The 26,376-nt window shown below is 41.6% G+C and overlaps 1 protein-coding gene across 1 annotated transcript; it reads left to right on the top strand.

The window, feature by feature from the left end:
• The first annotated feature begins 18,014 nt into the window (after positions 1-18,014).
• Positions 18,015-26,174, top strand: LOC140457150 (trypsin inhibitor ClTI-1-like). Its single transcript, XM_072551196.1, has 4 exons — positions 18,015-18,066; positions 22,555-22,601; positions 22,802-22,914; positions 26,089-26,174. The coding sequence occupies exons 1-4, from the start codon at positions 18,015-18,017 to the stop codon at positions 26,162-26,164; spliced, it is 288 nt and encodes a 95-aa protein (XP_072407297.1). The 3' UTR covers positions 26,165-26,174.
• The last annotated feature ends 202 nt before the right edge of the window (positions 26,175-26,376 follow it).

The following is a 26,376-nucleotide window of genomic DNA, read 5'->3' as shown; positions in this document are numbered from 1 at the left end:
AGAGCCAATGGACCTGTTCTATTATATTCCTAGCTTCATTTCCTAAGGGGCCGATGTTTACTTTGGCCTCTCTTTATAATTTTTAAGGAAGCTCTTATTGTCCATTTCTATATTATTCACTAGTTTACCCTCATTTTATTTCCCCCCATCTTTTCTTGACTTGTAAAAATTTCCCAATGCTATAACTTATCTTTGTCATATTATATATTTTTTTCAATTTGATACTATCTTTAACTTGCTTGGCTAACCATGGTTGGTTTTATCTCCTTCAAATCTTTCTTCCTCTCTGGGATCTATCTTTACTGTGAGCCATGAACTATTTTATTAAATTAAGTGACCACAGTCCCACTGCAAAATTGGGTTATTTTCTTATTAGAGAGAGACAACCGATAGTGGTTTAATTTGAGAATCTCAGGTGAGCAGAGAAGTTGAGAATGAGAATCCTTCATAGTAACCTTAGCTGGTATGGGAATTGAATCCACATTGTTGGCACTGCTTTGCCTTATAAACCAGACATCTCACCAGCTGAGCTAACATACATAAAATATAGAACATTGCAGCGCAGTACAGGACCTTCGGTCCTCGATGTTGCGCTGGCCTGTGGAACCAATCTGAAGCCTATCCACCCTACACTATTCTGTTTTCATCCAAATGTTTAGCCAATGACCATTTAAATGTCCTTACAGTTGGCGAGTCTACTACTGTTGCAGGCAGTGCATTCCATGCCCCTACTACTCTCTGAGTAAAGAAACTCCCTCTGACATCTGTCCAGTATCTATCAGCCCTCAATTTAAAGCTATGTTCCCTCATGCTAGCCATCACCATCTGAGAAAAAAGGCTCTCACTGTCCACCCTATCTAACCCTCTGATTATCTAATATGTCTCAATTAAGTCACCTCCCAACAAAATCAGAGTTTTGTACAGCTGCATAATGACCACGTAGCTCCGAAATTCAATCCCTCTACCTATAAAAACTAACATGCCTTCTTAACAACCCCATCGACCTGGGTGGCAACTTTCAGGAATCTATGTACATGGACACCGAGATCTTTCTGCTCATCTACACTACCAAGAATCTTACTATTAGCCCAGTACTCTGCATTCCAGTTGCTTCTTCCAAAGTGAATCACCTCACACTTTTCTGCGTTAATCATCATTTGCCAGCTCTGCACCTTATCTATGTCCTTCTGTAACCTGCAACAGCCTTTAGCGCTATCCACAACTCCACTGATCTCTGTGTCATCTGGAAATTTACTAACCCATCCTTCTATGCCCTCATCTAGGTCGTTTATGGAAATTACAAACAGCAGTGGCCCCAAAACAGACCCTTGCAGTACACCAACAGTAAATGAACTCTAGGATGAACATTTCCCATCAAACACCACCCTCAGTTTTCTTTCAGCTAGCCAATTTCTGATCCAAGCCGCTAAATCACCCTCAATTCCATGACTCCATATTTTCTGCAATAGCCTACCATGGGGAACCTTATCAAACTACTTACTGAAATCTATGAGCACCACATCAACCGTTTTACCCTCATCCACCTGTTTGATCACCTTCCCAAAGAATACAATAAGGTGTGTGAGGAATGATCTACCCTTCACAAAATCATGTTGACTGTCCCTAATCAACTTATTCCTTTCTAGATGCTTATAAGTCCTATCTCTTACAACCTTTTCCAACACTTTACCCACAACGAAAGTAAGGCTCACTGGTCTATAATTACTGGGGTTGTCTCCACACTTCTTCTTGAACAAGGGTACAACATTTGCTATCCTCTAGTCTTTTGGCACTATTCCTATAGACAATGATGACATAAAGATCAAAGCCAAAGACTCTGCAATCTCCTCTCTGGCTTCCTAGAGAATCCTAGGATAAATCCCTTCTGGCCCAGGGACCTATCTATTGTTACACTTCCCGGAATTGCCAACACCTCCTCTTTGTGAACCGTAATCCCATCTAGCCTGCATCTCAGTATTCTCTTCAACAACATTGTCTTTTTCCAGTGTGAATACTGATGAAAAATACTCATTCAGTACTTCACCATCTCCTTGGACTCCACTCACAACTTCCCACTACTATCCTTGATTGGCCCAAATCTTTCTCTAGTCTTGCTTTTATTCCTGATATATCTATAGAAAGCTTTAGGGTTTTCCTTGGTCCCATCTGCCAACAACTTCTCGTGTCCCCTCCTGGCTCTTCTTAGTTCTCTCTTTAGATCTTGTTTGGCTAATGTGTAACTTTCATGCGCCTGAACTGAGCCTTCACATTTCATCCTAACATCAACTTTCCTCTTCCTCTTGATAAGAGATTCGCTTCTTTAGTAAACCATGGCTCCCTCGCTCGACCACTTCCACCCTTTCTGACAGGTACATACTTATCAAGGACACACAGTAACTGTTCCTTGAATAAGCTCCACATTTCAATTGTGCCCAACCCCTGCAGTTTCCTTCCCCATCCTATGCATCCTAAATCTTGCATAATCGCATCATAATTGCTTTTCCTCTAGCTATAACTCTTGCCTTGCGTTATGTACCTATCCCTTTCCATCACTAAGGTAAACATAACAGAATTGTAGTCACTATCACCAAAGCACTCACCTACCTCTAAGTCTAACACTTGGCCAGGTTCATTACCCAATACCAAATCTAGTGCGGCCTCGCCCCTTGTTGGCTTGTCTACATACTGTGTCAGGAAACCATCCTGCACACATTGGACAAAAACTGACCATTTAAAGTACTCAAACTATAGTATTTCCAGTCAATATTTGGAATGTTAAAGTCCCCTATAACAACTACCCTGTCACTCTTGCTCCTATCGATAATCACCTTTGCTATCCTTTCATCTCTGGAACTATTCGGAAGTCTATAGAAAATTCCCAACAGGGTGCCCTCTCCTTTCCTGTTTCTAATCTCAGCCCATACTAACTCAATAAATGAGTCCTCAAACGTCCTTTCTGCCACTGTATTACTGTCCTTGACTAAAAATGCCACACCTCCCCCTCTTTTACCATCTTCTCTGTTTATACTGAAACATCTAAATCCTGGAACCTGCAACACCCATTCCTGTCCCTGCTATATCCATGTCTCTGAAATGGCCACAACTTTGAAGTCCCAGGTACCAACCCATGCTGCAAGTTCACCCACCTTATGACAGATGCTCCTGGCATTGAAGTAGACGCACTTCAAACCACCTTCCTGCTTGCCAGTGAACTCTTGCAAACTTGAAAGCTCATTTCTGACCTCACTACCACAACCTCCTGGACACCGGAACTACATTTTAGGATCCCATTCCCCTTCTGAATTAGTTTAAACCCTCCCAAAGCGCATTAACAAATCTCCCCCCCCCCCAGGATATTAGTACCCCTCTGGTTCAGGTGTAGACCATCCTGTTTGTAGAGGTCCCACCCACCCCAGAATGAGCCCCAATTATTCAAGTATTCAAAACCGTCCCTTCTGCACCATGCCTATAGCCACGTGTTCAACTCCTCTCTCTCCCTATACCTGTCTTCGCAAGCATGTGGCACGGGCAACAAACCAGAGATAACAACTTTTTTTTGTAGCACTAAGCTTCCACCCTAACTCCCTGAATTTCTGCCTTAAATCCCAAACCCTTTTCCTACCTATGTCATTTGTAGCTATGTGGGCCACAACTTGGGACTGCTACCCCTCCCCCTCAAGGTTCCCAAAAACACAGTCCAAGAGATCATGGACTCTGGCACCTGGGAGGCAACACACCAACCATGAGTCTCTCTCGTGCCCACAGAAATTCCTATCTGTCTCTCTAACTATGGAGTCCCCAGTGACTAATGCTCTGCTCATCTCCCCCCTTCCCTTCTGAGCAACGTGGACAGACTCTGTGCCAGAGACCTGTACCCCATTGCTTACGGCTAGTAAGTTATCCACCTCAACAGTATCCCAAATGATATACTTGTTATTGAGGGGAACAGCTGCAGGGGTTCCCTGCACTGTCTGCCGGTTCCCTTTCCGTCCCCTCACTGTAACCCATTTGCATCTTTCTTGTACTTGAGGTGTAACTACCTCACTTGAGGTGTAACTACCTCCCTGTAACTTTTCTCAATAACCCACTCTGCCTCCCTAATGATCCAAAGTTCATCCAGCCCCAACTCCAGTTCCCTAACATGGTTTTTGAGGAGCTGGAGTTGAGTGCACTTCCCGCAGATGAAGTCAGTGGGGACACTAGTGGTGGCCCTTACCTCCTACATTCTGCAGGAAGAACATTCAACTGCCCGAACCACCATTACCACTATTCTAAATTCCCAAAGAGACTGTAGAAAAATAAAGAATTAAAAAACTAGTTATTTTACCAATCTGGCACACAGACCCTTTTTTTTAGTTAGAGGAGGAGGATGGGTGGGTGGCACTACCTAAGTAGTATTTCTGGTAATGTAACCACCAAATATATTACTTCAGTTACTCAGCAATCTCGTGCCTATTATTGCTCAGCATGTGCTCTGCCTATTCACGAGGTAAGTGATTCACCTTTCTGGTCGACGCTCCCACTCTTCCTGCTGCTGAAACAAAAATGGAGGGCCCCACCGCACGAGGTAAGTTTTTAAACGCCCCCACTTAAATTTCTGCAAATTTTCCTCAATCATCTTTTCTTCTAAATTCTATTACCAGTCAACCCCAGCCAATTCTGTCCTCATCCCTATATAATTAACCTTTTTTTAACTTCAGCACAATTGTTTCTGACCCAAGTTTCTCACTCTCAAACTGAATACTAAATTCCACTATGTTATGATCACTGTTCCTTTAGGGGATCTTTTACAGTGAGATCATTATTAAACCTGTCTCGTTATACAAAGCCAGATCTAAAATAGCTTGATCCCTGTAGAATCCAAGACATATTTTTGTTTAGATGCCTTAAAAATCTCCTGATTTATTCTTTGTCTTACAGGAGGGTAGATTGTTAGCTGAAAGGCAATAGATTGCAAAAGGAGAATGTGCAATGAGACCTGGGTATCCTTGTACACCAGTCGCTGGCAATAAGCATATACATGCACCAGGTGGTGGAGAAGGCAAATGTTATGTTGGCCTTCATAGTGAGAGGAATTGAGTACAGGAGTAGAGAATTACAAATTCTTGGTGCGATCACATCTGGAATATTGTGCACAGATTATTCTCCTTATTTAAAGAAGAATGTTCTGGCTATGGAGGGAGTGCAGCGAAGGTTTATCAAACTGATTCCTTGGATAACAGGACTGATATATGAAGACAAACTTAAGTTTAGAACAATGAGGGAGAATCTCACAGAAACTTATAAAATTCTAACAGGGTAATCACACCGGGAGTCCAAAATCAGGGGCCACAGTTTAGTGTATGGGATATGCTATTTAGGATGACAATAAGAAGAAAGATCTTCACCTAGAGAGTGATGATACTTTAGAATTCTCTGCCACAGAAAGTGATTGAGGCCAAAAAATTTAATGTATTCAAGAAGGAATTAGGTATAGTTCTTAGGGGTAAAAGGATCAAAAGGTGTGGGAAGAAAGTATGTTACTGTGTTGCAAGATCAGCCGTGATCATATTGAATGATGGAGCAGGCTTGAAGGGCTGAATGGCCTATTCCTGTTCTTATCTTCTGTGTTTGGTGTTTCTACATGTCTGTTGATGTTAGAGGGCCTTCTCTGACCAGTGTATTTTTCTCATTGTTGTTTCTTAACCTCCATCATTATGACGTCGACATCATCTCATTTCATGCTGTCAAACGTATTGCTCAACATATTAACAAAACTACTTCACCAAGCTTCACTTCCTTCCTGCAATCCTTGGGTTTTTTTTTAATTAGCTAAAAACAGTATGATAATACAACAACTCATTTTTTCTTGTTCATTGAGAAATCCTGGTGTATATATTCTTTTAGCCTGAATTAAACATTTGGATGGTTTAATCAAGTTCTCACATTTACAACAACTCTGCGAATACTCAGACTTGATTTACACGCACTATTACAGCGAGTCGTGACAAGAAAAAGCACCATCTTTATAGGTAGGGTTCTATTGTCAGTTGTTGAGTAAATTGACTACTTAAAATAAGGCAAATCATTCCTGTAGATTTTCAGACAGCCAACATTGCTCAAATCAAAAATGGCCGGAGTACACATCCTGTAATTTGGTGGACACAGACTTTCCATTTCATTCTCTATTGTGAGACTAACAGCAAAGATACTGACCTTATTTCACCACACAGCACACATCGGTTTGGAAACGTATTTCCATCGATATCACAAACTGGAATATATTCTCTAGTACAGATAGGGGCATTAGGATAGTCTTCACAGTGTGGCTGAAAATGGTAAAATTAATACATAGATATTTTAAATGTCTGAATGTGAAATTCAGTTGCATAGTGCAGCTTCTAACATGTTGGCATGATTCTATTTTGATGGCACACACAGTCCATCCAGCTGGTGAGGCCCTAGAGTTTCAATGAAGAACACAAGCTTCATACTATGGCCTCTGCCAAGTTGAAGCTGGTCATCTCCATTCTCCTGGATACATCAATGCTTAATCCAGCCTCTGAGTATCTTATTTTCATATCTAGATGCTGACCAGTGGACTCACTTTGACTGGTCCTGGGATTTCTGGTATGTCATGACCTCTCCAGAGGTCAATTGTGGACAGAACCATTAACCCTAATAACTCTGCTCAGACAATGGCATCAATATATGAATATGCCTCCTGGTCATGTACCTTTTTTTATGAGTCTGCTGAATTGAATGGCACAATCACAACTGGATCCCATTGCATCATCTCCTGTTTCCATTTGCATCTACTCATGATCGATCATTTGTGGGACCCATTTGTCCCAAATAAAATTCCAAACTAGCCACTGAACTAACTACTGGCTTGTTAACAAGCTAAATTGTTTAATAATCTGAATCAGGCCCTATACTGGCCTCTGCCTTCTACCTACAAAAGTATTGATGGTCAAAACAATGAAAGCAAACCAGCGCAATAGCCAATTACATTGATATTCACACCGTCCTGCTCACCCCCACCCTCCCCACCACCATAAGCTGAGCATTCTGCCCCTTCTCCTTTAGTATTTCCTTTCAAACGTATGTGACAACTCAGAGACCCTGGGCCTAATAATTATTTCTTGGGGTACCTTCTGTTTGACTCTCTCTGGCCATGGTGTTCTTTCAGTCAGATTTGTCAATTAAATATGAATCAGTGTGTGTTTTGGGTCAGTTTGAGCACAGACGCATCACAGGAGAAAAACCCAGCCCTGACCTTCCCTGTGTGAATCGCTGCTGATGCAAAATTAGATTCCCTCATGGATTTTTCCCTTCAGGACCAATGAGCCAATGACTAGGAATTGGAGACCTACTGCTCTATAATCATCAATGTTGGACTGAGCGTAAAAACAACATTAAAACAACAAGGAGAATTTAACATCAACAGAACATGTTAAAATTAGAAACCAAAAGAGAAAATGCTGGAAAATTTCAGCAGGTCTGGCAGCATCTGTAAGGAGAGAAAAGAGCTGACGTTTCGAGTCTAACTGACCCTTTGTCAAAGCTCATGGGCTTTGACAAAGGGTCAGTTAGACTCGAAATGTCAGCTCTTTTCTCTCCTTACAGATGCTGCCAGACCTGCTGAAATTTTCCAGCATTTTCTCTTTTGGTTTCAGATTCCAGCATCCGCAGTAATTTGCTTTTATCCAATGTTAAAATTAGACTTCCACCTCATTCTTATCGGAAAGGTGAATCTTGGCCAGATCTGAAACAGGAAATGGAGAACTCATTAAAAGGGCACAAACTTACATCGACCACATAGCATATACACATTTACTGAGCAGTTGGAGAGACCATTGATAGTGGCTATTCTACTTCGCAAAGCAACTGAATAAATCATCAAGTAATTAAAGATTTGAAACAAGGTTAGAAAAATGACATTGCTGCCTCAAACTACAATCCTTTAGCATTTTGGCTGTTAGATAAGAGTTCAACATGTCCCAATTCAGTCATCTGAAATAAAATTATAAGAACCACTGCTCAGATCTAGGACTCCTTAAGAATAACATTTTGTGAATTGGAGAAACCATTAAATCTGTCCAATAAAGTATTAGTTATTGTTATCTAGTGGTTTTCTGTGCTATTTCAGATTAAGTATTACATCTGAATTGTCCTGTGTGCTTAATAGGCGTGTCAGAGGAATATTTTTCATTTTAAAACTTGTAAAATTCCTTCGAATCAATCAGAAGGACTGATGACGTGTGTTAAGGGATACCAAGGAGAAAATCTCAATGGATGTATAGCTGTTTACTCCCACACTCCTGTTCATCAGGAAACTTTTACAAGGACTGGCATAATCTCTCAGTTCAACTCTGCACAGTTCATGGTTGCTAGTCTATGGTTCTATAGGATGTAGGACAGTGTTTAGCAGATATATGTTTCCAAGTAACCACAAAATATGCAAACGTAGCAACATTGCTCACCAACAGTAGCAAGGACCGTAGTCATAGTGACAAGAAACACTCTTCCCGTCTTCATTGTGAAGCTGTTAGTCAAGAGTCAGATGTTTGAATGTGTGTAGACAGTTTCACCTGCCCAGTGCTCCTGTCATCACATCATCAGTGCTCACAAATCATCATATTCTGAAAATAGGCGGTAATAAGATAATAAAGAATTACCTTTAAAATAATTATTTGAAGATTGAGCATTATCATACTTATGTAACAGTCATGCAGCCAGTAATAAAGGAGCCCATGAATCTCACCAGTTTAAAAGTCACACTTTGGGAGTAAAGCAGTTGAGTAAGTGACCTAACTTGTGCTTCGAAGGATTTGCTACATGGTATTACCATCATTTCCAAGTTCCCTTCCAGGTCACACAACAGCTAAACTTCAGAATATATCACTATACCTTCCTTATTACTGGCTCACAGCGCTGTCTGACTGCAGTAATCCAAAAAGCCTGTCACCACATTTTTAACAGATAATCTAGGATTATTTATGGAGCTGTGCCCCAAAAAGGAATGATTTTAAAAATACAGTATTGGCAGTAACAGTCTGCCTCTATTATTTACACAACCCATGGAATGGAGGGAACCATATTGCAATAGACACGGACAGGGATGGGATGGGATGCTCTTTGGAGGGTTGGTGTGGACTCGATGGGCCAAATGGCTTGCTTCCACACTGTAATAATTCTATGAATTCCAGTGTGAGAGTAACTTTGTGAGATTTAAAACATTTACTTTTGTAAAGGATTCCCTTTATAGTTATCAATGATTAACACTGAAAATAGACCAAAAGTCACTACCTTAATCAAACCAATATGATAAAGATTGAAGTGACACAGCTACAGTATGCTCTCTTCTCAGATGAACAGGGCAAAAGAGCCTCAAAACATTCCGTTGTTATAGTAATAGAACAAGAAAAGCTGAGAGATGCTGGGTAATGGAGTCTTGTATCAGAGAATTTGTGGACAGAGGAACAGTGCGATGATGTAACAGAGTGGAAATGGGCGAGAGGTTTGATATTTTAGTCTGGATTCTTCTGCTCTTCATTCTGACTGAGGCGAGACTTCTTAGTAACTGTTAATTGTTACATGGTTACTTGATGGAAGGTTACAAAGCGGCAAGCGCCACATTGTATACCATCCAATTTCTTATCAGAATGTGAACACATGCCTACTGAGGGAAACACAGAGAGTGCTGGAAAAGCTCAGCAGGTTTGGCAGTATCTGTTGGCTGAGAGACAGAGTTGACAGGGTGGATGCTGAGAGGATGTTATTTCAATGGGAAAAGTTGGAGATTTAGAGGATTAGTTTCTCTCAGAGTTGTGAATCTTTGAAACTCTCATCTACAGTGCACAGTGAGGGTGAGGTCATTGAGTACTTCCAAAGCAGGGGTTGATTCTTGTGTAAGGTTATCAGAATGGTCTTCATTTCTTCAATTTAGTGCTTCCTCACTGGCACTGCCAGACATGTAAATAAGCTCCACCACAAGATAAGGAGAAGAATCTTCTGATTAAACAAGCTTCTATTTAGCATGTGTGAATCCACAGAGAGCAAGATCTACATTCTTAGCCCTTCTTTCTTGTTCCAAAATGGTCTTTGCCTTCATTTAGTTTTCATAATTTTTAGGGAGGAGATTGCTGAGCCTTTATCTTTGACCTTTATGTCATCATTGTCTACAGGAATAGTGCCAGAAGACTAGAGGATAGCAAATGTTGTACCCTTGTTCAAGAAGAAGAGTGGAGATAACCTCAGTAATTATAGACCTGTGTGCCTTATTTTGGTTGTGGGTAAAGTGTTGGAAAAGGTTGTAAGAGATAGGACTTATAAGCATCTAGAAAGGAATAAGTTGATTAGGGACAGTCAACATGATTTTGTGAAGGGTAGGTCGTTCCTCACAAACTTTATTGAGTTCTTTGAGAAGGTGATGGGGTAAAGCTGTTGATATGATGCTCATGGACTTCCGTAAGTCATTTGATAAGGTTTCCCATGGTAGGCTATTGCAGAAAATACAAAGTCATGGGATTGAGGGTGATTTAGCGGTTTGGATCAGAAATTGGCTAGCTGAAAGAAAACTGAGGGTTGTGGTTGATGGGAAATGTTCATCCTGGAGTTCATTTACCATTGCTGTGCCGCAAGGATATGTTTTGGGGCCACTGCTGTTTGTAATTTCCATAAACAACCTAGATGAGGACCTAGAAGGATGGGTTAGTAAATTTGCAGATGATACTAAGGTCGGTAGAGTTGTGGATACTGCTGAAAGATGTTGTAGGTTACAGAAGGACACAGCTGGGCTGAGAGGGGGTAAATGGAGTTAAACACGGAAAAGTGTGAGGTGATTCACTTTGGAAGGAGCAACTGGAATGTAGAGTACTGGACTAATGGTAAGATTCTTGCTAGTGTAGATGAGTGGAGGGATCTCAGTTTCCATGTACATCAATCCCTGAATGTTGCCACCCAGGTTGATAGGGTTATTAAGAAGGCATACAGTGTGTTTGCTTTTATTGGTAGACGGATTGAGTTTTGGAATCATGCGGTCATTCTGCAGCTGTACAAAACTCTGGTGCAGCCGCACTTGGAATATTGCGTACATTTCTGGTCACCGCACTATAGGAAGGATGTGGGAGCTTTAGAAAGTGTTCAGAGGAGATTTACTAGGATGTTGCTTGGAACGGAGGGAAGGTTTTATGAGGAAAGGCTGAGGGACTTGAGGCAGTTTTCATTAGAGAGAGGTGACTTAATTGAGACATAGGGTAGACAATGAGAGCCTTTTTCTTCGGATGGTGATGGCGAGCGTGAGGGGGCATAGCTTTAAATTGAGGGGTGATAGATATAGAACAGATGTCAGAGGTAGTTTCTTTACTCAGTAGTAAGAGCATGGAATGCCCCGCCTGCAACAGTAGTAGACTTGCCAACTTTAAGGGCATTTAAATGGTCATTGGATAGACATATGGATGAAAATGGAATAGTATAGTCACATGGGTGTCAGGTTGGTTTCACAGGTCGGCACAACATCAAGGGCCGAAGGGTCTGTACTGCGCTGTAATGTTCTGTAATCTATTCTAAGCTGGAAAAGTATCAGAGGATTCTTGATAAACTGTCTCAAGAGCCGGAAAGACAGGAACAACTTCTGGAAAAGAAAAACCCAGGCCTGCTAGTCCCAGGTTCTCAAGATCACCCCCATGCCTGTAACCTCACCAGAAAACTCCAAAGCGGGATCGTAAAATTTATTAAACTCTTTGAAAAGCTGATGAAGTTTCTTAGATAACATCCAATCTTCTTGACATGGAGCTTCAATAGGTGGAGAAAGGAGTGGAAAATCTTCAAGATGTCATTTTGTCATCACCTTGGCTTGAAATGTCTTCACAGTGGCAGGAATATCTAGTAGCTTCTGTAAAAGACCTAGCTCAAAAGCAAAAGGTATTGTGCTGTTGTTAGTGGACTATTAATCCAGAGATGCATGTCACATCCTGAGGACCAGGGGTTGAATGCCACCATGGCAGAGGGTGGAATTTGAATTCAATAAAAAGAAAACCTGGGAATTATAAATCTAATGATGATATTATTGTTCAGAGTAACCACCATACAGTCTTGTGGAGACAAAGTTTCACCTTCACATTGAGAATACCCTTCATTGTATGTGTGGCACTAGCACCATGCTAAATGGGACAGACTCAAGACTGGGCATCCACGAGGCACTGTGCTATCAGCAGCAGCAATTGTAATTAAATACAATTTTCAACCTCATGGCCTTGCATCCCCCACTCAACTATTACCATCGAGCACAGAAAATCAACCCAGGTTCAATGAAGAGCGAAGGAGGGTATGCCAGAACAGCACTGGACAAACCTAAAACGTAGCCATTAACACAGGAATAGTTGCATCATAAGCAGTAAGTGATAGAGAGAGAGCTAAATATTTTTATAACCAACGCATCAGATCTAAGCTCTACAGTCCTGCCACATCCAGTTTGAATGCACAGCGACTCAATGGTTAGCACTGCTGCATCCACCTTGTCAACTCTGTTTCTCACTCTCCAGATATTGCCAAGCCTGCTGAGCTTCTCCAGCATTCTCTGTCTTTGCTTCAGTACTCATGTGTTAGTATTTTGAAAAGAAATTGGATGATATATCAAGTCCCGTTTGCCACCTTGTATCCTTACCATCAAGTGGCCGCTTAACAACCACCATGGTTTAACAGTTGCTAAGAAGGGACATGGGTTTGATTCCAAACTTGGGTGACTGTCTGTGGAGTTTGCACATTCTCCTCGTGTCTGCATGGGTTTCCTCTGAGTGCTCTGGTTTCTTCTCACAGACCAAATATGTGTAGCTTGGGGTGAATTGGCCAGGCTAAATTGTCCATAGTGACCAGGGATGTGCAGGCCAGATGGTTTAGCCAAGAGAAATGTAAGGTTACAGAGATGGGGTAGGGAGGTGGGTCTGGGTGCGATGCTCTTTGGAGGGTCAGTCTAGACTTGATGGGTTGAACGGCCTGCTTCCACACTGTAGGGATTCTATGATTCAATGAACTTACTGGAAAAGGAGGCTCTACAAAAAAGCCACAACATTAACATTTTGGATCTCCAGTACTGTGACTGTATCTACACCAAATGGACTGCAGTGGTTCAAGAAGGCAGCTCACCATGACCTTGTCAAGGGTTGTTAGGGATAGGCAATAACTGCTGGACCTGTCATCAATGCCCTCATCTCATGAATGAATTTTTTAAAAGCTTCGCCTTAAGGCCAGGCGTGTGATGGACACATTTGACACTGATTCATAGTATCCATTTTCTTCTGTCCCTCAGATCTGGCAGTCAAATATTGGTGGGCAGATTTTTCAATTGATCAACCTCATAAAATTAACATAAACTCTACTGGGTAGGATTGATTGTTTTATTGCTATCACATTATGAGGTACAGTGAAAAGTATTGTTTAGTGTGTTATACAGGCAGATTGTACCATACAAAGTGCATCAGGGTAGCAGAACAGAGTGCAGAGTATAGTATGGTGCTGGAAAAGCTCAACAGGTCAGGCAGCATTTGAGGAGCAGGAGAATTAACGTTTGAAGGGCTCTTGCCTGAAATGTCAATTCTACTGCTCCTTGGATGTTGCCTGACCTGCTATGCTTTTCCAGAAACACACTCTCGACTGAAGAATACAGTATTACAGCCACAGAGAAGGTGCAGAAAGAGAAATCTGAATTAACAGCAGGAAAAAAGTTGTTCTTGAATCTATTCGTGCGTGTATTCAAACTTTTATATCTTCTGCAGTCGTGATCTGTTATATCAGATATCCATTTTATTTAGTGCCCACAGCTTCATGCTTGCTTCTGCAATGACATGAGAAGTTACATGTATTTGGAAAGGCAAGGACTGATTAGGGATAGTCAACATGGCTTAGTATGTGGGAAATCATGTCTCACGAACTAGCTTGAATTTTTTGAAGAAGTAACAAAGAGGATCGATGAGGGCAGAGTGGTGGAGGTGATCTTCATGGACTTCAGTAAGGTGTTCGACAAGGTTCCCCATGGGAAACTGGTTAGCAAGATTAGATCTCATGGAATACAGGGAGAACTAGCCACTTGGATACAGAACTGGCTCGAAGGTAGAAGACAGAGGGTGGTGATGGAGGGTTGTTTTTCAGACTGGAGGCCTGTGACCAATGGAATACCACATGGATTGGTGGTGGGTTCACTACTTTTCATCATTTATATAAATGATTTGGATATAAACATAGGAGGTATAGTTACTAAGTTTGCAGATGATCCCAAAATTGGAGGTGTAGTGGACAGTGAAGAAGATTACCTCAGATTAGAACGGGATCTGGACCAGATGGGCCAATGGGCTGAGGAGTGGTGGATGGAGTTTAATTTGCTGCACTTTGGAAAAGCAAATCAGAGCAGGACCTATATACTTAATGCTAAGGTCCTGGGGAGTGTTGCTGAACAAAGAGACTTTGGAGTGCAGGTTTATAGCTCCTTGAAAACAGAGTCATAGGTGGATAGATAGTGAAGAAGGTGTTTGGTATACTCTCCTTTAATACTCAGAATATTGAGTATAGGAGTTGGGAGGTCATGTTATGGCCATACTGGACATTGGTTAGGCCACTTTTGAAATATCGCGTGCAATTCTGATCTCCTTCCTATAGGAAGGATGTTTGCCATGATTGGAAGATATGAGCTATAGAGAGAGGTTGAATAGGCTGGGACTGTTTTCCCTGGAGTGTCGGAAGTTGAGGGGTGACCTTACAGAGGTTTATAAAATCATGAAGGGCATGGATAGGATAAAGAGATGAAGTATTTTCCCTGGGGTGGGGGAGTCCAGAACTAGAGGGCATAGGTTCAAAGTGAGAGGGGAAAGATATAAAAGGGACCTAAGAGGCAACCTTTTCACATAGAGGGTGCTGCGTGTTTGAAATGAGCTGACAGAGGAAGTGGTGGAGGCTGGTACAATTGCAACATTTAAAAGGCATCTGGATGGGTATATGAATAGGAAGGGTTTGGAGGGATATGGGCCAGATGCTGGCAAGTGGGACTAGATAGGGTTGGGTTATCTGATCGGCATGAACAAGTTGGACTGAAAGGTCTGTTTTTCCATGCTGTGCATCTCTATGACACCATGCCTCTAAGTCTTGTGTATATTAGTTTCTGCTGGAATCATCTGAGAATCCTTGGGTATATTCACTGTCACCAATCCTACTGTTGTATCAGTCTATGCTATTGCTAGAGTGGTACCACACAAAGTCTTCAGCAGAAGGTCGGCCAAATCTTGATAAATGATGATTAGGTTTATTACATATTATTTAGTAGCTAGTTACATTACATCTCTAATACATGCTTGTCTCAGAAAAGATTTTCATGTTCACCTTAATATTAGAATATAGAATATCCTTTATTGTCACACATATTCAATATAAAATACAATGAAAAGTGTGTACCATCACTGTACATAGGCAACAATCACATTAACGTATAATAACATTTTTAAAAGATCGCTTAAAGATAGTCCAACATTTTCTTCCCAATTGCTGCAGCATCCTGCCAGCAAAGTACCACTCCGGGCTTCCTAGCCCACTCCATGTTCCAAGTGTCCCACTCTGGGCTTCCCAGTCCATGCCATGTCACCGAGAGTCTCCTGCTCCAGGCTTCCCAGCCCACACCACAGTGCCGCCAAGGGCCCACTCCATGCGAAAGCAAGAGTCCTGCTTCAAACTTCACAAGTTGGCTGACTGACTCTGTGGCGGCAGTGTCTTTGAAGATGTTGCCGCCACCGCTCCAAAGCATATCAAAACCGCCTCCTGCTGAAGAACACTCCTTATCAGGTAAGTTTGAGAAAAAAGAAGGGGAAGAAAGAAAAGGACAAGCCCGGGCACAGGAACCTGTATGTTGCCTGCTTCGCTGCAGTCATCTTGGTGGCAATTAAGTGAAATTACTTGTTTAGAAACACGTTAATACAAAGAACAAATATTGAACAGTTATTTTCTGGTGAACAAATCCACAATTTATTGTACAAAAATAACTCTGGTTAGCTCCTCTCCAGCAACACTAGTTTGTATCTTGTTACATGGAGCTTATCTTGTGATGTTAGTTAGCCTTTACAGGCACTAAATGCCTTAGACAACAAGAAGCAGCTGCCAGTCACAGTCAATTACATTCCAAATACACTTACAGTGCTCAGTCAGACAATGGGTTCCACTGTCCTGGTGAACGCCATTCCTTGAACAGCTTTCCTCAGGAAGTCTTAGCCTTATGATTTTCAGGTGTCTAAATGTTAGAGATTTTCTTGAGTCAACAAACAAGACTGTTTTCTGAGCACAGTGTACCAGTTGCAGTTGGTACTGAGCCAACAGGATCTTCCAGAGAATGATACAGGCTTTTACTGATGGTGGATAAATAGGACTTGTTAAACAGAAAATTGGGAAGTGAAACAGACAATCTATCTCAAATGGGATAAGACTAATAGATGTTTAATAGGACAAAATATGACTTGTAGCCAATAAGTTGTCAGCTATGTAGTTGGCCAAATGTTCCCCTTCCCTGGAGTCAATAGGAAAGAATATCATGTGGTGGGGGACAGTATCAATGTCCTGGCACTTTCTGTTGATCAGAAACTGAGCTGAACTATCCATTTAAATAGTGACTATAAGAGCAGGTCAGAGAATAGGGATCTTACTCCTGACTCCCCAAAGTCTGACCACCATCTACAAGGCACAAGCCAGGAGTGTGATGGAATACTGTCCATTTGCCTGAATGAACCCAACTCTAGCAATACTCGAGAAGCTTGACACCATCCAGGACAATGCAGCCCGCCTGACTGGCAGCACATCCACAAACATTCATTCCCTCCATCACTGATGCACAGTAACAACAATCATGTACCATCTACAAGATCCACTGCAGAAATTCACCAAAGCTCCTTAGAAAGCACCCTCCAAACCCATGACCACTGCCATCCAGAAAGTCAAAGGCAGCAAATACATTGGAACACCACCACTTGAAAGTTCCCCAACCCACCACTTACCACATTGACTTGGAAATATATCACTGTTCCTTCAGTGTCACGGGGTCAAAATCCTGGAACGCCTGTCTTACAGCATTGTGAGTCTACCCACAGCACTGGATTGCTGTGGTTCAAGAAGGCAGCTCAATACCATCTTCTCCAGGGCATCTTGGGATGTGCATTAAATGCCAGCCCATCAGGTAGCATCCACACCGTGTGAGTGAATAAAAGAATCACAAAAAGAAGAGTCCTCACTTTCTCCTAGTTGATCTTAACCTACTGTGAATCCTCTTGCAAGGATGCCTACCTTGAAGAAGCTCTCCTCCTCCCTCTACAAGGATCTCAGTGAGTCCCTTTCTCACTGCACCCCCCAAGTCATCTCCTCTGTCCTGAAGCCACCCTCACCTCCTTCCACCTATCGTATTCCCAGCACCCTTCCCCCAAATCCCCAAATCCTTTCGCATCGAAGGGCAATGCTGTATGATCAAACAGTGAAGGGAAGGGCAGGGATTAAATCAAAATAGAATTGGAGGGGATCTCCTGTTTATATTGGTGAGCCAGGACTTCCTAATTGGCCCAGTTAACAACCCCAATCAAGGATCTCATAGTCAACAAGATCCAGCTGGTTCTATTCACAATATGGGCTTCCACCATTCTCTGGCGCATTTCACTCAGAAAAGCATTTTCCCCTTAAGTCCGATTATCCTTCAATGAGTGCATCTGATCTGTTGTAGGAATGTTATAACTAGAACAGATAGGCTTACTTAATTCAAATCCAGGTGCTGGGGATAAATCAAGTGCTTTAACATTCCTCAAATACTGGAAATGCAGCCAAATACATGCATGGTTCATTTTCATTTTAATGTAGCTGTAAAGAATTACTTGAGAAAAAAGTATGGCTTGCAAAGGTTTTCACCATGCTGGTGTCAGCTTCACGTGATTTCTGAGCTGTGACCAGTAGACAGGATGTGTGTCTATATAAATACTCTTATCAACAAACTTTCTCACTCACATCCCCGAAATTTCAGAATGATAAACAATGTGTGCGCAATTATTGCTATCGTGCTGCTTGCATTTACTGGTGAGAGATTTTTTTAAGTCTCTATATTAAGCATTGGAATCTCCGTGAAAGGATTTTATGTCTGACTATATTTATTGCACACTTATAGAGGTTTACAAAATTATGAGGGGCATGGATAGGATAAAGAGACAAAGTCTTTTCCCTGGGGTCAGGGAGTCAAGAACTAGAGGGCATAGGTTTAGGGTGAGAGGGGAAAGATATAAAAGAGACCTAAGGGGCAACTTTTTCATGCAGAGGGTGGTACGTGTATGGAATGAGCTGCCAGAGGATGTGGTGGAGGCTGGTACAATTGCAACAGTTAAGAGGCATTTGGATGGGTATATGAACAGGAAGGGTTTGGAGGGATATGGGCCGGGTGCTGGCAAGTGGGACTAGATTGGGTTGGGATATCTGGTCGGTATGGACAGGTTGGACCGAAGGGTCTGTTTCCATGCTGTACATCTCTATGACTCTAAAAGCTTTTGTATAATAAAGAGATTGTTCTTAGTAGAAATATTTTTAAATTAATTGAGAACTATATGCGGTTGAAATTACAATTTGAAGAAAAGTGTACTGTATAATTATTCATTACCTGTGAATCATTTGGAAAGTTGTAAGGATGTAAAAGGTGCTATATAAATACAAACATTTGTGTATTATTAAACAAGATTTCTGCACCGACCATTTTCTGGTATTGCTGATTGGGTGAGCAATGTGAACAGGACATGAGGGTGGTGATGAAACTTCAGGTCAGGCACAGAGCACTGTTTGAGTAGATACATGCAGCGCAGTGTAGTATGAGCGTGTACAGATGTCGTAGGAGTCAGTGCACTGTTTGTGTTTTCTTTTTTTTTAAATACTGTTTTAATGAGATGGCTGTCTGATTGTAGACTGGATGAAGAAGCATCTGTCTCCCTATCCCCTCGCCTCCCACTCTGGAAAGCTGCAGGACAGGCAGCCAGCATGAAGCAACCTTTGGTAGAATGGGAACATGGCAGAGAGATTTAGGCCAGGTTTAATTTGTGAATTACTGAGGAAGCACTGCACTGTGAAAGCGGCAATGCTAATGGAGTAACACATTGTCAGAGGGTCAGTGCTGAGGGGGTGCCACACTGTCAGAGGGTCAGTGCTGAGGGAGTGCTGCACTGTCAGAGGGTCAGTGCTGAGGGGGTGCCACACTGTCAGAGGATCAGTGCTGAGGGAGTGCTGCACTGTCAGAGGGTCAGTGCTGAGGGGGTGCCACACTGTCAGAGGATCAGTGCTGAGGGAGTGCTGCACTGTCAGAGGGTCAGTGCTGAGGGGGTGCCACACTGTCAGAGGATCAGTGATGAGGGTGTGCTGCACTGTTGGAGGGTCAGCACTGAGGGAGCGCTGCATTGTCAGAGGGTCAATGCTGAGGGAATGCCGTATTTACAGTCATGCCATCTTTCAGAAAGGACATTATTGACATAGATGGAGTGCAACAAGCTATTCACCAGACTTGTTCCTGGGATGGCAGGGCTGTCCTGTGAAGAGAGAGTGTGGAACCTGACCTATACTCTTTAGAGTTTCAAATTAGATTACTTACAGTGTGGAAACAGGCCCTTCGGCCCAACAAGTCCACACTGACCTGCCAAAGCGCAACCAACCCATACCCCTACATTTACCCATTCACCTAACACTACAGGCATTTTAGCATGGTCAATTCACCTAACCTGCACATTTTTGGACTGTGGGAGGAAACCGGAGCACCCGGACAAAACCCACACAGACACGGGGAGAATGTGCAAACTCCACACTCCTGAGGCGGGAATTGAATCCCGGGTCTCTGGCGCTGTGTGGCAGCAGTGCTAACCACTGTGCCACCGTGCCACCCTGGGAAGTGATTTCATTAAATCGCATAAAGGGATGGACAGAATAAATAGAGATGTTTCCCAGATTGAGGAGTCTAGAACAATGCAACCCAATTTAAAAATAAGGGAGATGTCGCTTCGGTCTGAGATTTGGAAAAATATTTTTGCTCAGAGGGTTTTACATTTTTGGAATACCACAAGGGCTGTGGAAGATTAATCTTTGAATATGTTTAAGGTAGAGATTGATAGATTTCTGATGACCAGTGGCATACAGGGTAATAGGGATGAGGTTTGTCAAAAAGAAAATGGAAGCAATATGTAAGGTTTAGGAAATTGAAATCAGACAAGGTCCTTGTAGAATATAAAGGAAGCAGAAAGAGCTTAAACAAAGAACTCAAAGGGCTAAAAGGGGCCGTAAATAGTCAAGGATTTTGTACATATTTTAGGAACTGGAGGAAGTGGGTGGGATCCTTAATGAGTCTCGGAAGGGGTATGTTGACATCCTAGAACGTGTTAATATTAAGAAGATGGAGGTGCTGGATGTCTTGAAAAACATTAAAGTAAATAAGGCCCCAGAGCCTGATCCTCTATCCCAAGATACTGAGGGAGACAAGGGAGGAGATTACTGAGGACAGTGACCTTTGTATCCTCTTTCACTACAGGTGAGGTCCTGGAAGACTGGAGAATAGTCACTGTTGCTCCTTTGTTTAAGGGAAACCGGGATAATACAGGAAATTATAGGCTGGTGAGCCTTACATCAGTGGTCAGGAAGGTATTGGAGAAGGGCCTCAGGATTTATTTGCATTTGGAAAAGAACAGATTTATTAGGAATAGTCAGTATGGCTTTGTGTGGGCAGTTCTTGAGAAAATGATGAAGGTGATTGATGAGGATAGGGTGGTGGATATTATCTGAATGGACTTTACTAAAGCATTTGACAAGTTCCTTTGTGGTAGGCTGGTCCAGAAGATTAAGTCACACAAGATCCACGATGGGTTGGTAGGTTCAATTACAAAATCGACTTGGTCATAGAAGATAGAAGTTTGTGGAAGGGTATTTTTAAAAATGGAGGTCTGTGACCAGTTGTATTTCTGCAAGGCTTAATGGCAGGACCTCTGTTCTTTGTAATATGTATATAAATTATTTTGATGAAATTATAGGTGATATGATAAGTTGTAGATGACAGGAAAATCGATGGAGTTGTGAATAGTGAGGAAGATTGTCAAAGATTACAGCAGGACATAGACCAGTTGGAAAATTGGGCAGAGAAATGGCAGATGGAGTTTCATCCTGGCAAATGTGAAGTGATGCATTTTGGGAGGTCAGATGCAAGAGGAACATATACTGTAAATAGCAAGACCCTGAGGAACACTGATCCAGGGGATTTTGTTGTGCAAGACTATAGTTCCCTGAAAGTGACAACACACATAAATAAGGTGGTAAAAAAGGCTTATTGTGTGCTTGCTTTCAGCAGTCGGGGCACTGAGCATAAAAGTTGGCAAGTCGTATTGCAGCTGTACAAAACTTTTAGTTAGACCACATTTGGAGTATTTTATGCAATTCTTTTTGCCACAGTATAGGAAGGATGTGGAGACTTTAGAGAGGGTGCAAAGGAGGTTTACCACGATTTTATCCGAATTGAAATGTATTAAGTATAAGAAGAAGTTGGACAAACTTGGATTGATTTCGCTAGAGCGTTGGACGCTTATGGATGACCTGGTGGAAGTATATAGAGTTATGAGAAGCATGGATAGGGTGGATCATCAGAGGTGGAAATGTCAAATATGTAGGCTTAAGGTGAGGGAGAAAGCTAAATGTTTGGCAAAGCTTTTACACAAAAGTTGGAAGTGCCTGGAACATAAGGGAGGTAGTAAAAGCAGATATGATAGCAACGTACAAGAGCCAGTTAGACAGGCTCATGAACAGGCAGAGAACAGAAGGAGACAGATTAGTTTAGAACAGCACCAGGATTAGCACAGACAAGGTGAGCTGAAGGGGCTGTTTCTGTGCTGTTCTGTTCTATGTTCTAGTAGGCTTTGGTTTGTTCAATCAGCCATGATCATATTGAATGGCAGGCAGGCTTGGTGGGCTGAATGGCCTACTCTTGCTTTGTCCTTAATAGATTAGTTTATGAGATCCTGTTCCTTGCAAATTGACTGTTATATTTCTTACATTATGAGGGCCGCAGGTCAAAGTAAAAGGTCGTTTAGCTCTATTCGAGGTCTTCAGTACATAACATTACTGTCCAGTGTTTGTAACTCTGTTAACCATCTTGCTGTGCTGAAGTGTTCTCCTACATGTAGAATGATACAACAGCACAAATGTGTAAAACTGCATGTTTGTTTTAGTTAAGATAAAAGTATTCTTATCTAAAAATGTTGAGTTAACGATAATATTGTAGCCACTAGCTTTATTCAAAAACAATAGGAACTCTTCATTTTTATTACAGAGATTGTAGTTCCCTTTCAAAATAGGAGCTGCAACAATTAGATAATTTACCAGAAAGAAGAAATTAAGAGATATTGAAGGGAACATCTAGCTAATTTGTCAATGATTTCACTCATTGAAATGGTTGGTATGTGTTTAGTCAGAAATCCTCTGGCCAGCTCAGTTGGCAGCTGATTATGAGTGGTCTGTGTCTCTGTATCTTTTGTAACAGTCTCCATTTTTCTATTGCAGACCTGGCAACAGCTCAACTTTATACTTCTGCTTCTTCTGATGAGGAGGTGAGGTCCTGCATATAATTTTACCTGGAGTTCTCAGTAATGGTATTAATAACGCTTGTTGCCTGTAGCAGCGTGGGCTTTGACTAGTTTTCTCTCTCCAATTCCAATCATTATTCCATAACTCTGGTGAGATCCTATGCTCTTAGTTAATTTCATTACTTGTCAATAATGAATGAACCTGTTAATCTCATCTCTCGTAGCCTGACTGCCAAGATTTCCCTGATATCCCAGTCTGCCCCATGTTTACAAAGCGAGTCTGTGGAACTGATGGCATGACCTACATGAACCGTTGTAATTTATGCCTTTATAATTGGTGAGTGATTTTAAAACTCTGGGACCAGGTGATACCTTATACAAGTTTAAATCTCTGTTAATAATGAAAAGGAAATGAGATGTCCAAATGGAAGAACTTGACTTTGGGTAAATTAATTGATTAATTGATTGCCCTGATGATGAGTTCAGAGCTCAAAATGACATTTCAAAATGATGTTTTCTGTACCTTTGCAACTTCCCATAATAGCACCATATACGCAATATACTATCAATATGATGATTCAAGCATGTAGGAGGAGAGATCCGAGCCCGAAACTTCATCACAACATAGAGCCTGTCTGCCATTTCTGATTTGTGTAGGTGCTGGAATTAGATCTGGTCAGTATTAATGAATGCGTGGCATACAAGCTGATCTTGGAAGCAAGAAGTCAAATGTGCAGAGCAGGCATAGTAACATCAGAGTTGAGAGTGTGTTGCTGGAAAAGCACAGCAGGTCAGCAGCATCCGAGGAGCAGGAAAATCGGCATTTCAGACCGGAGCCCTTCATCAGGAAAGTGGCCTGATTCCTGATGAAGGGCTCTGGCCTGAAACGTCGATTTTCCTGCTCCTCGAATGCTGTCTGACCTGTTGTGCTTTTCCAGCAACACACTCCCAACTCTGATCTCCAGCATCTGCAGACCCTTACTGTTTCATAGTACGATCGGGTCTGGATTTTCTGTATTTCTTTGGAAAATCAAGATACCCCTTTAGAAAAGCAAGTTAGATATATCCCAGGTCACGTTTTGAGGAGGTAAGGTACCCTTTGAAATGGTTAAAAGTAGACATGAATGAGCACAATTTCATTAAATGTCAAGCTCTTTGGAAATACCAAAATCAAGGGCCACTGTCAAAAGACCTCTCATAAGTAACAAGAGGACTTGTTATCAATGACGGGACTACCTGTGAAACATGAAAAATAGATGGGAAGGTGAGTAGTGAGGATAACACACAGAGTCTGCAGAGAGATATAGACAGGTTAACGCTAGTGGGCAAATACTTGACAGAAGGAATATGATGTGGGAAAGTCTGAGGTTATGCAGGAAGAATAGAAGAGCTGAGTATGATATAAGATGGAGAGACACTGTGGAATGCTACAGCACAAAGGGATTTAGGAGTCCTGCTGTATAAATCACAAACTGCCAGCATTGGTAACAGGGAAGGCAAATTAACTGTCTGTATTTATTTCAAAGGGAACAGAATGTAAAAATAGGGAGGTCTTGCTAATATTATACAAGGCACTACTTAGACTACACTGTGAATAGTTTTGGTCCCCTTATCTAAAGAAAGATATCTAGGCATTGGAGGCAGTTCAGAAAGGGTTCCTTCTACTGATCCCAAGTATGGAGGGATTGTCTTATGATCAAAGGTTGAATCGGTTGGGCCTGTACTCACTGAATTTTAAAAGCATGAGAGGAGACTTTATTGCAATATATAAGATTCTTAGGGAACTTGACAGGGTAGACGGGGAGATGTTGTTTCTCCTTTTTGCATAGTCTCGGACCAGAGGACATAATCTCCTATCTTGATGCATCACAGCATGGTATGGTAACTGCTGTTCCCAAGACCTCAAGAAACTACAGGGAGTTGTGAACACAACCCAGTTTATCATGCAAATCATCCTTTGATCCATTGACTCCATCTACATTTCCCGCTGCCTCAAGAAAGTAACCAACATAATCAAAGACTCCTCCTACCTCCACCGCTCCTCTCCCACGCCCCAATTATACTCTCTTCCATTCTTCCATCCGACAGAAGATATAAAAGTTTGAATACACATACAAATAGATTCAAGAACAGCTTATTCCCTGCTGTTATCAGACTTTGGAACAGTCTTCGCAAATATTAACATTGATCTCTCTTTCTATACTTTCTGTGCAGCTGCAACACTGTATTCTGTTCTGCTACCCTGATGCACTTTGTATATTACAATCTGCCTGATGCAAAACAACACTTTTCATTGTATCTCAGTACATGTGACAGCAATGAATCAAACTCATAATCTTGGAGTAAGGGATCATCCATTTAAAACAGAGATGATGAGGAATTTATTTTCTCAGAGCCTAGTGAATCTATGAAATTCTTTACTGCAGAGTGCTGGGTCATTCAGTGTATTCAAGGCTGAGACAGATTTTTAATCAGGTGGGACATCAAAGGTTATGAGGGAAAAGGCAGAAAAGTGGAGTTGAAGACTATTAAATCAGGTATGTTTTCAGTGAATGGTAGAGCAGACTCAGTAAGTTGAATGAACTACCTCTATTCCTATGTCTCATGGTCAAGAGGATCTGTGAAAGAGATCTGTCAAAAGTAACAAGAGGATCAACTTCAAGTGGAGCTGTCAAGCTGTGAAGGTATTTCAAACCTCCTTCCCATTATTCATTGAAAAAAATGTCTGGAGTGTTTATTTTAGAAACTATTACGTAAAACTCCATTTTGTCTGTTGACATTACTAGTGCATACTTGATTTAAAAATCATCCATTATCACAATGGGTGCCTTCCAATTCACAGTTACAAGTGGTTAAAGGTTTCTATGGTATTATTTTGTTTTACATTAGCACATCTCCACTAGTATCCTGACTTCTGCCCATATTGAAAACAAGATGAGTTGGATGTTGTCAAGCTTCTTAAGTGTTGTTGGAACTGTATCCATTCAGGCAAATGGGAAGTATTCCATCACACCCCTGACTTGTGCCTTGTAGGTGGTGGACAGGCTTTGGGAAGTCAGGAGGTGAGTTACTCACTGCAGGACTCCTAGCCTCTGACCTGCTCTTGCATTTATATGGCTCAGTTTCTAATCAATAATAACTCCCAGGATGTTGATATATGAGGGATTCAACAATAGTAATGCTATTGAAAGTTAAGGGATGATGGTGAGATTTCTGTCTTGTTGGAGATGATCATTGCCTGGCATTTGTGTGACACAAATTGTCTCCCAAGGGCCCATTTCACCTCCCTAGCCTGAACCTTAGAGAGCTCATGGAAACAAGACTGCTGCCATCAATCAGACGAGAGAATCATTCTCAAGACTTCTTCTCTTACTGTCAAAGTGATTGTCTAATGCTATGCATTCCCATACCTTTACATCCAAGTTTTATACCAGGCTGACAAATTAACAATCTACCTCAATGTATCTCTCCATGCTTAATGGATAGTAACTTCCTTGGGTTTTTGTTTCAGGTTGAATAATGCAGATGTTAAGATCAGGCACAATGGATTTTGTACAAAGACACAACCAAAAGAGGAAGAATACTGACTGAGTTGGCAAAAGTTCTAGTGTTGAGCTGGAGTTTTTTTTTGAAAGTCTTCATTTGATTGGTTGAATGAAGAATAAACTGAAATAAATATGAATTGGGTGTATTGCCAGTTAATTTTCCAGCCTTTTACTGCTGGCCTCATGAGATAACACTGTATTTGTTTGTTTACTGCTTATTAAGCTGCATTTGATGTGTGATTTACAAGTTTAAT

Source organism: Chiloscyllium punctatum, chromosome 31, assembly GCF_047496795.1.
Source record: "Chiloscyllium punctatum isolate Juve2018m chromosome 31, sChiPun1.3, whole genome shotgun sequence".
In the NCBI taxonomy this organism is placed as follows: Eukaryota; Metazoa; Chordata; class Chondrichthyes; order Orectolobiformes; family Hemiscylliidae; genus Chiloscyllium; species Chiloscyllium punctatum.
The sequence above is the reverse complement of the archived record's forward strand: the minus strand, read 5'-3'. Positions and strand labels throughout refer to the sequence as shown.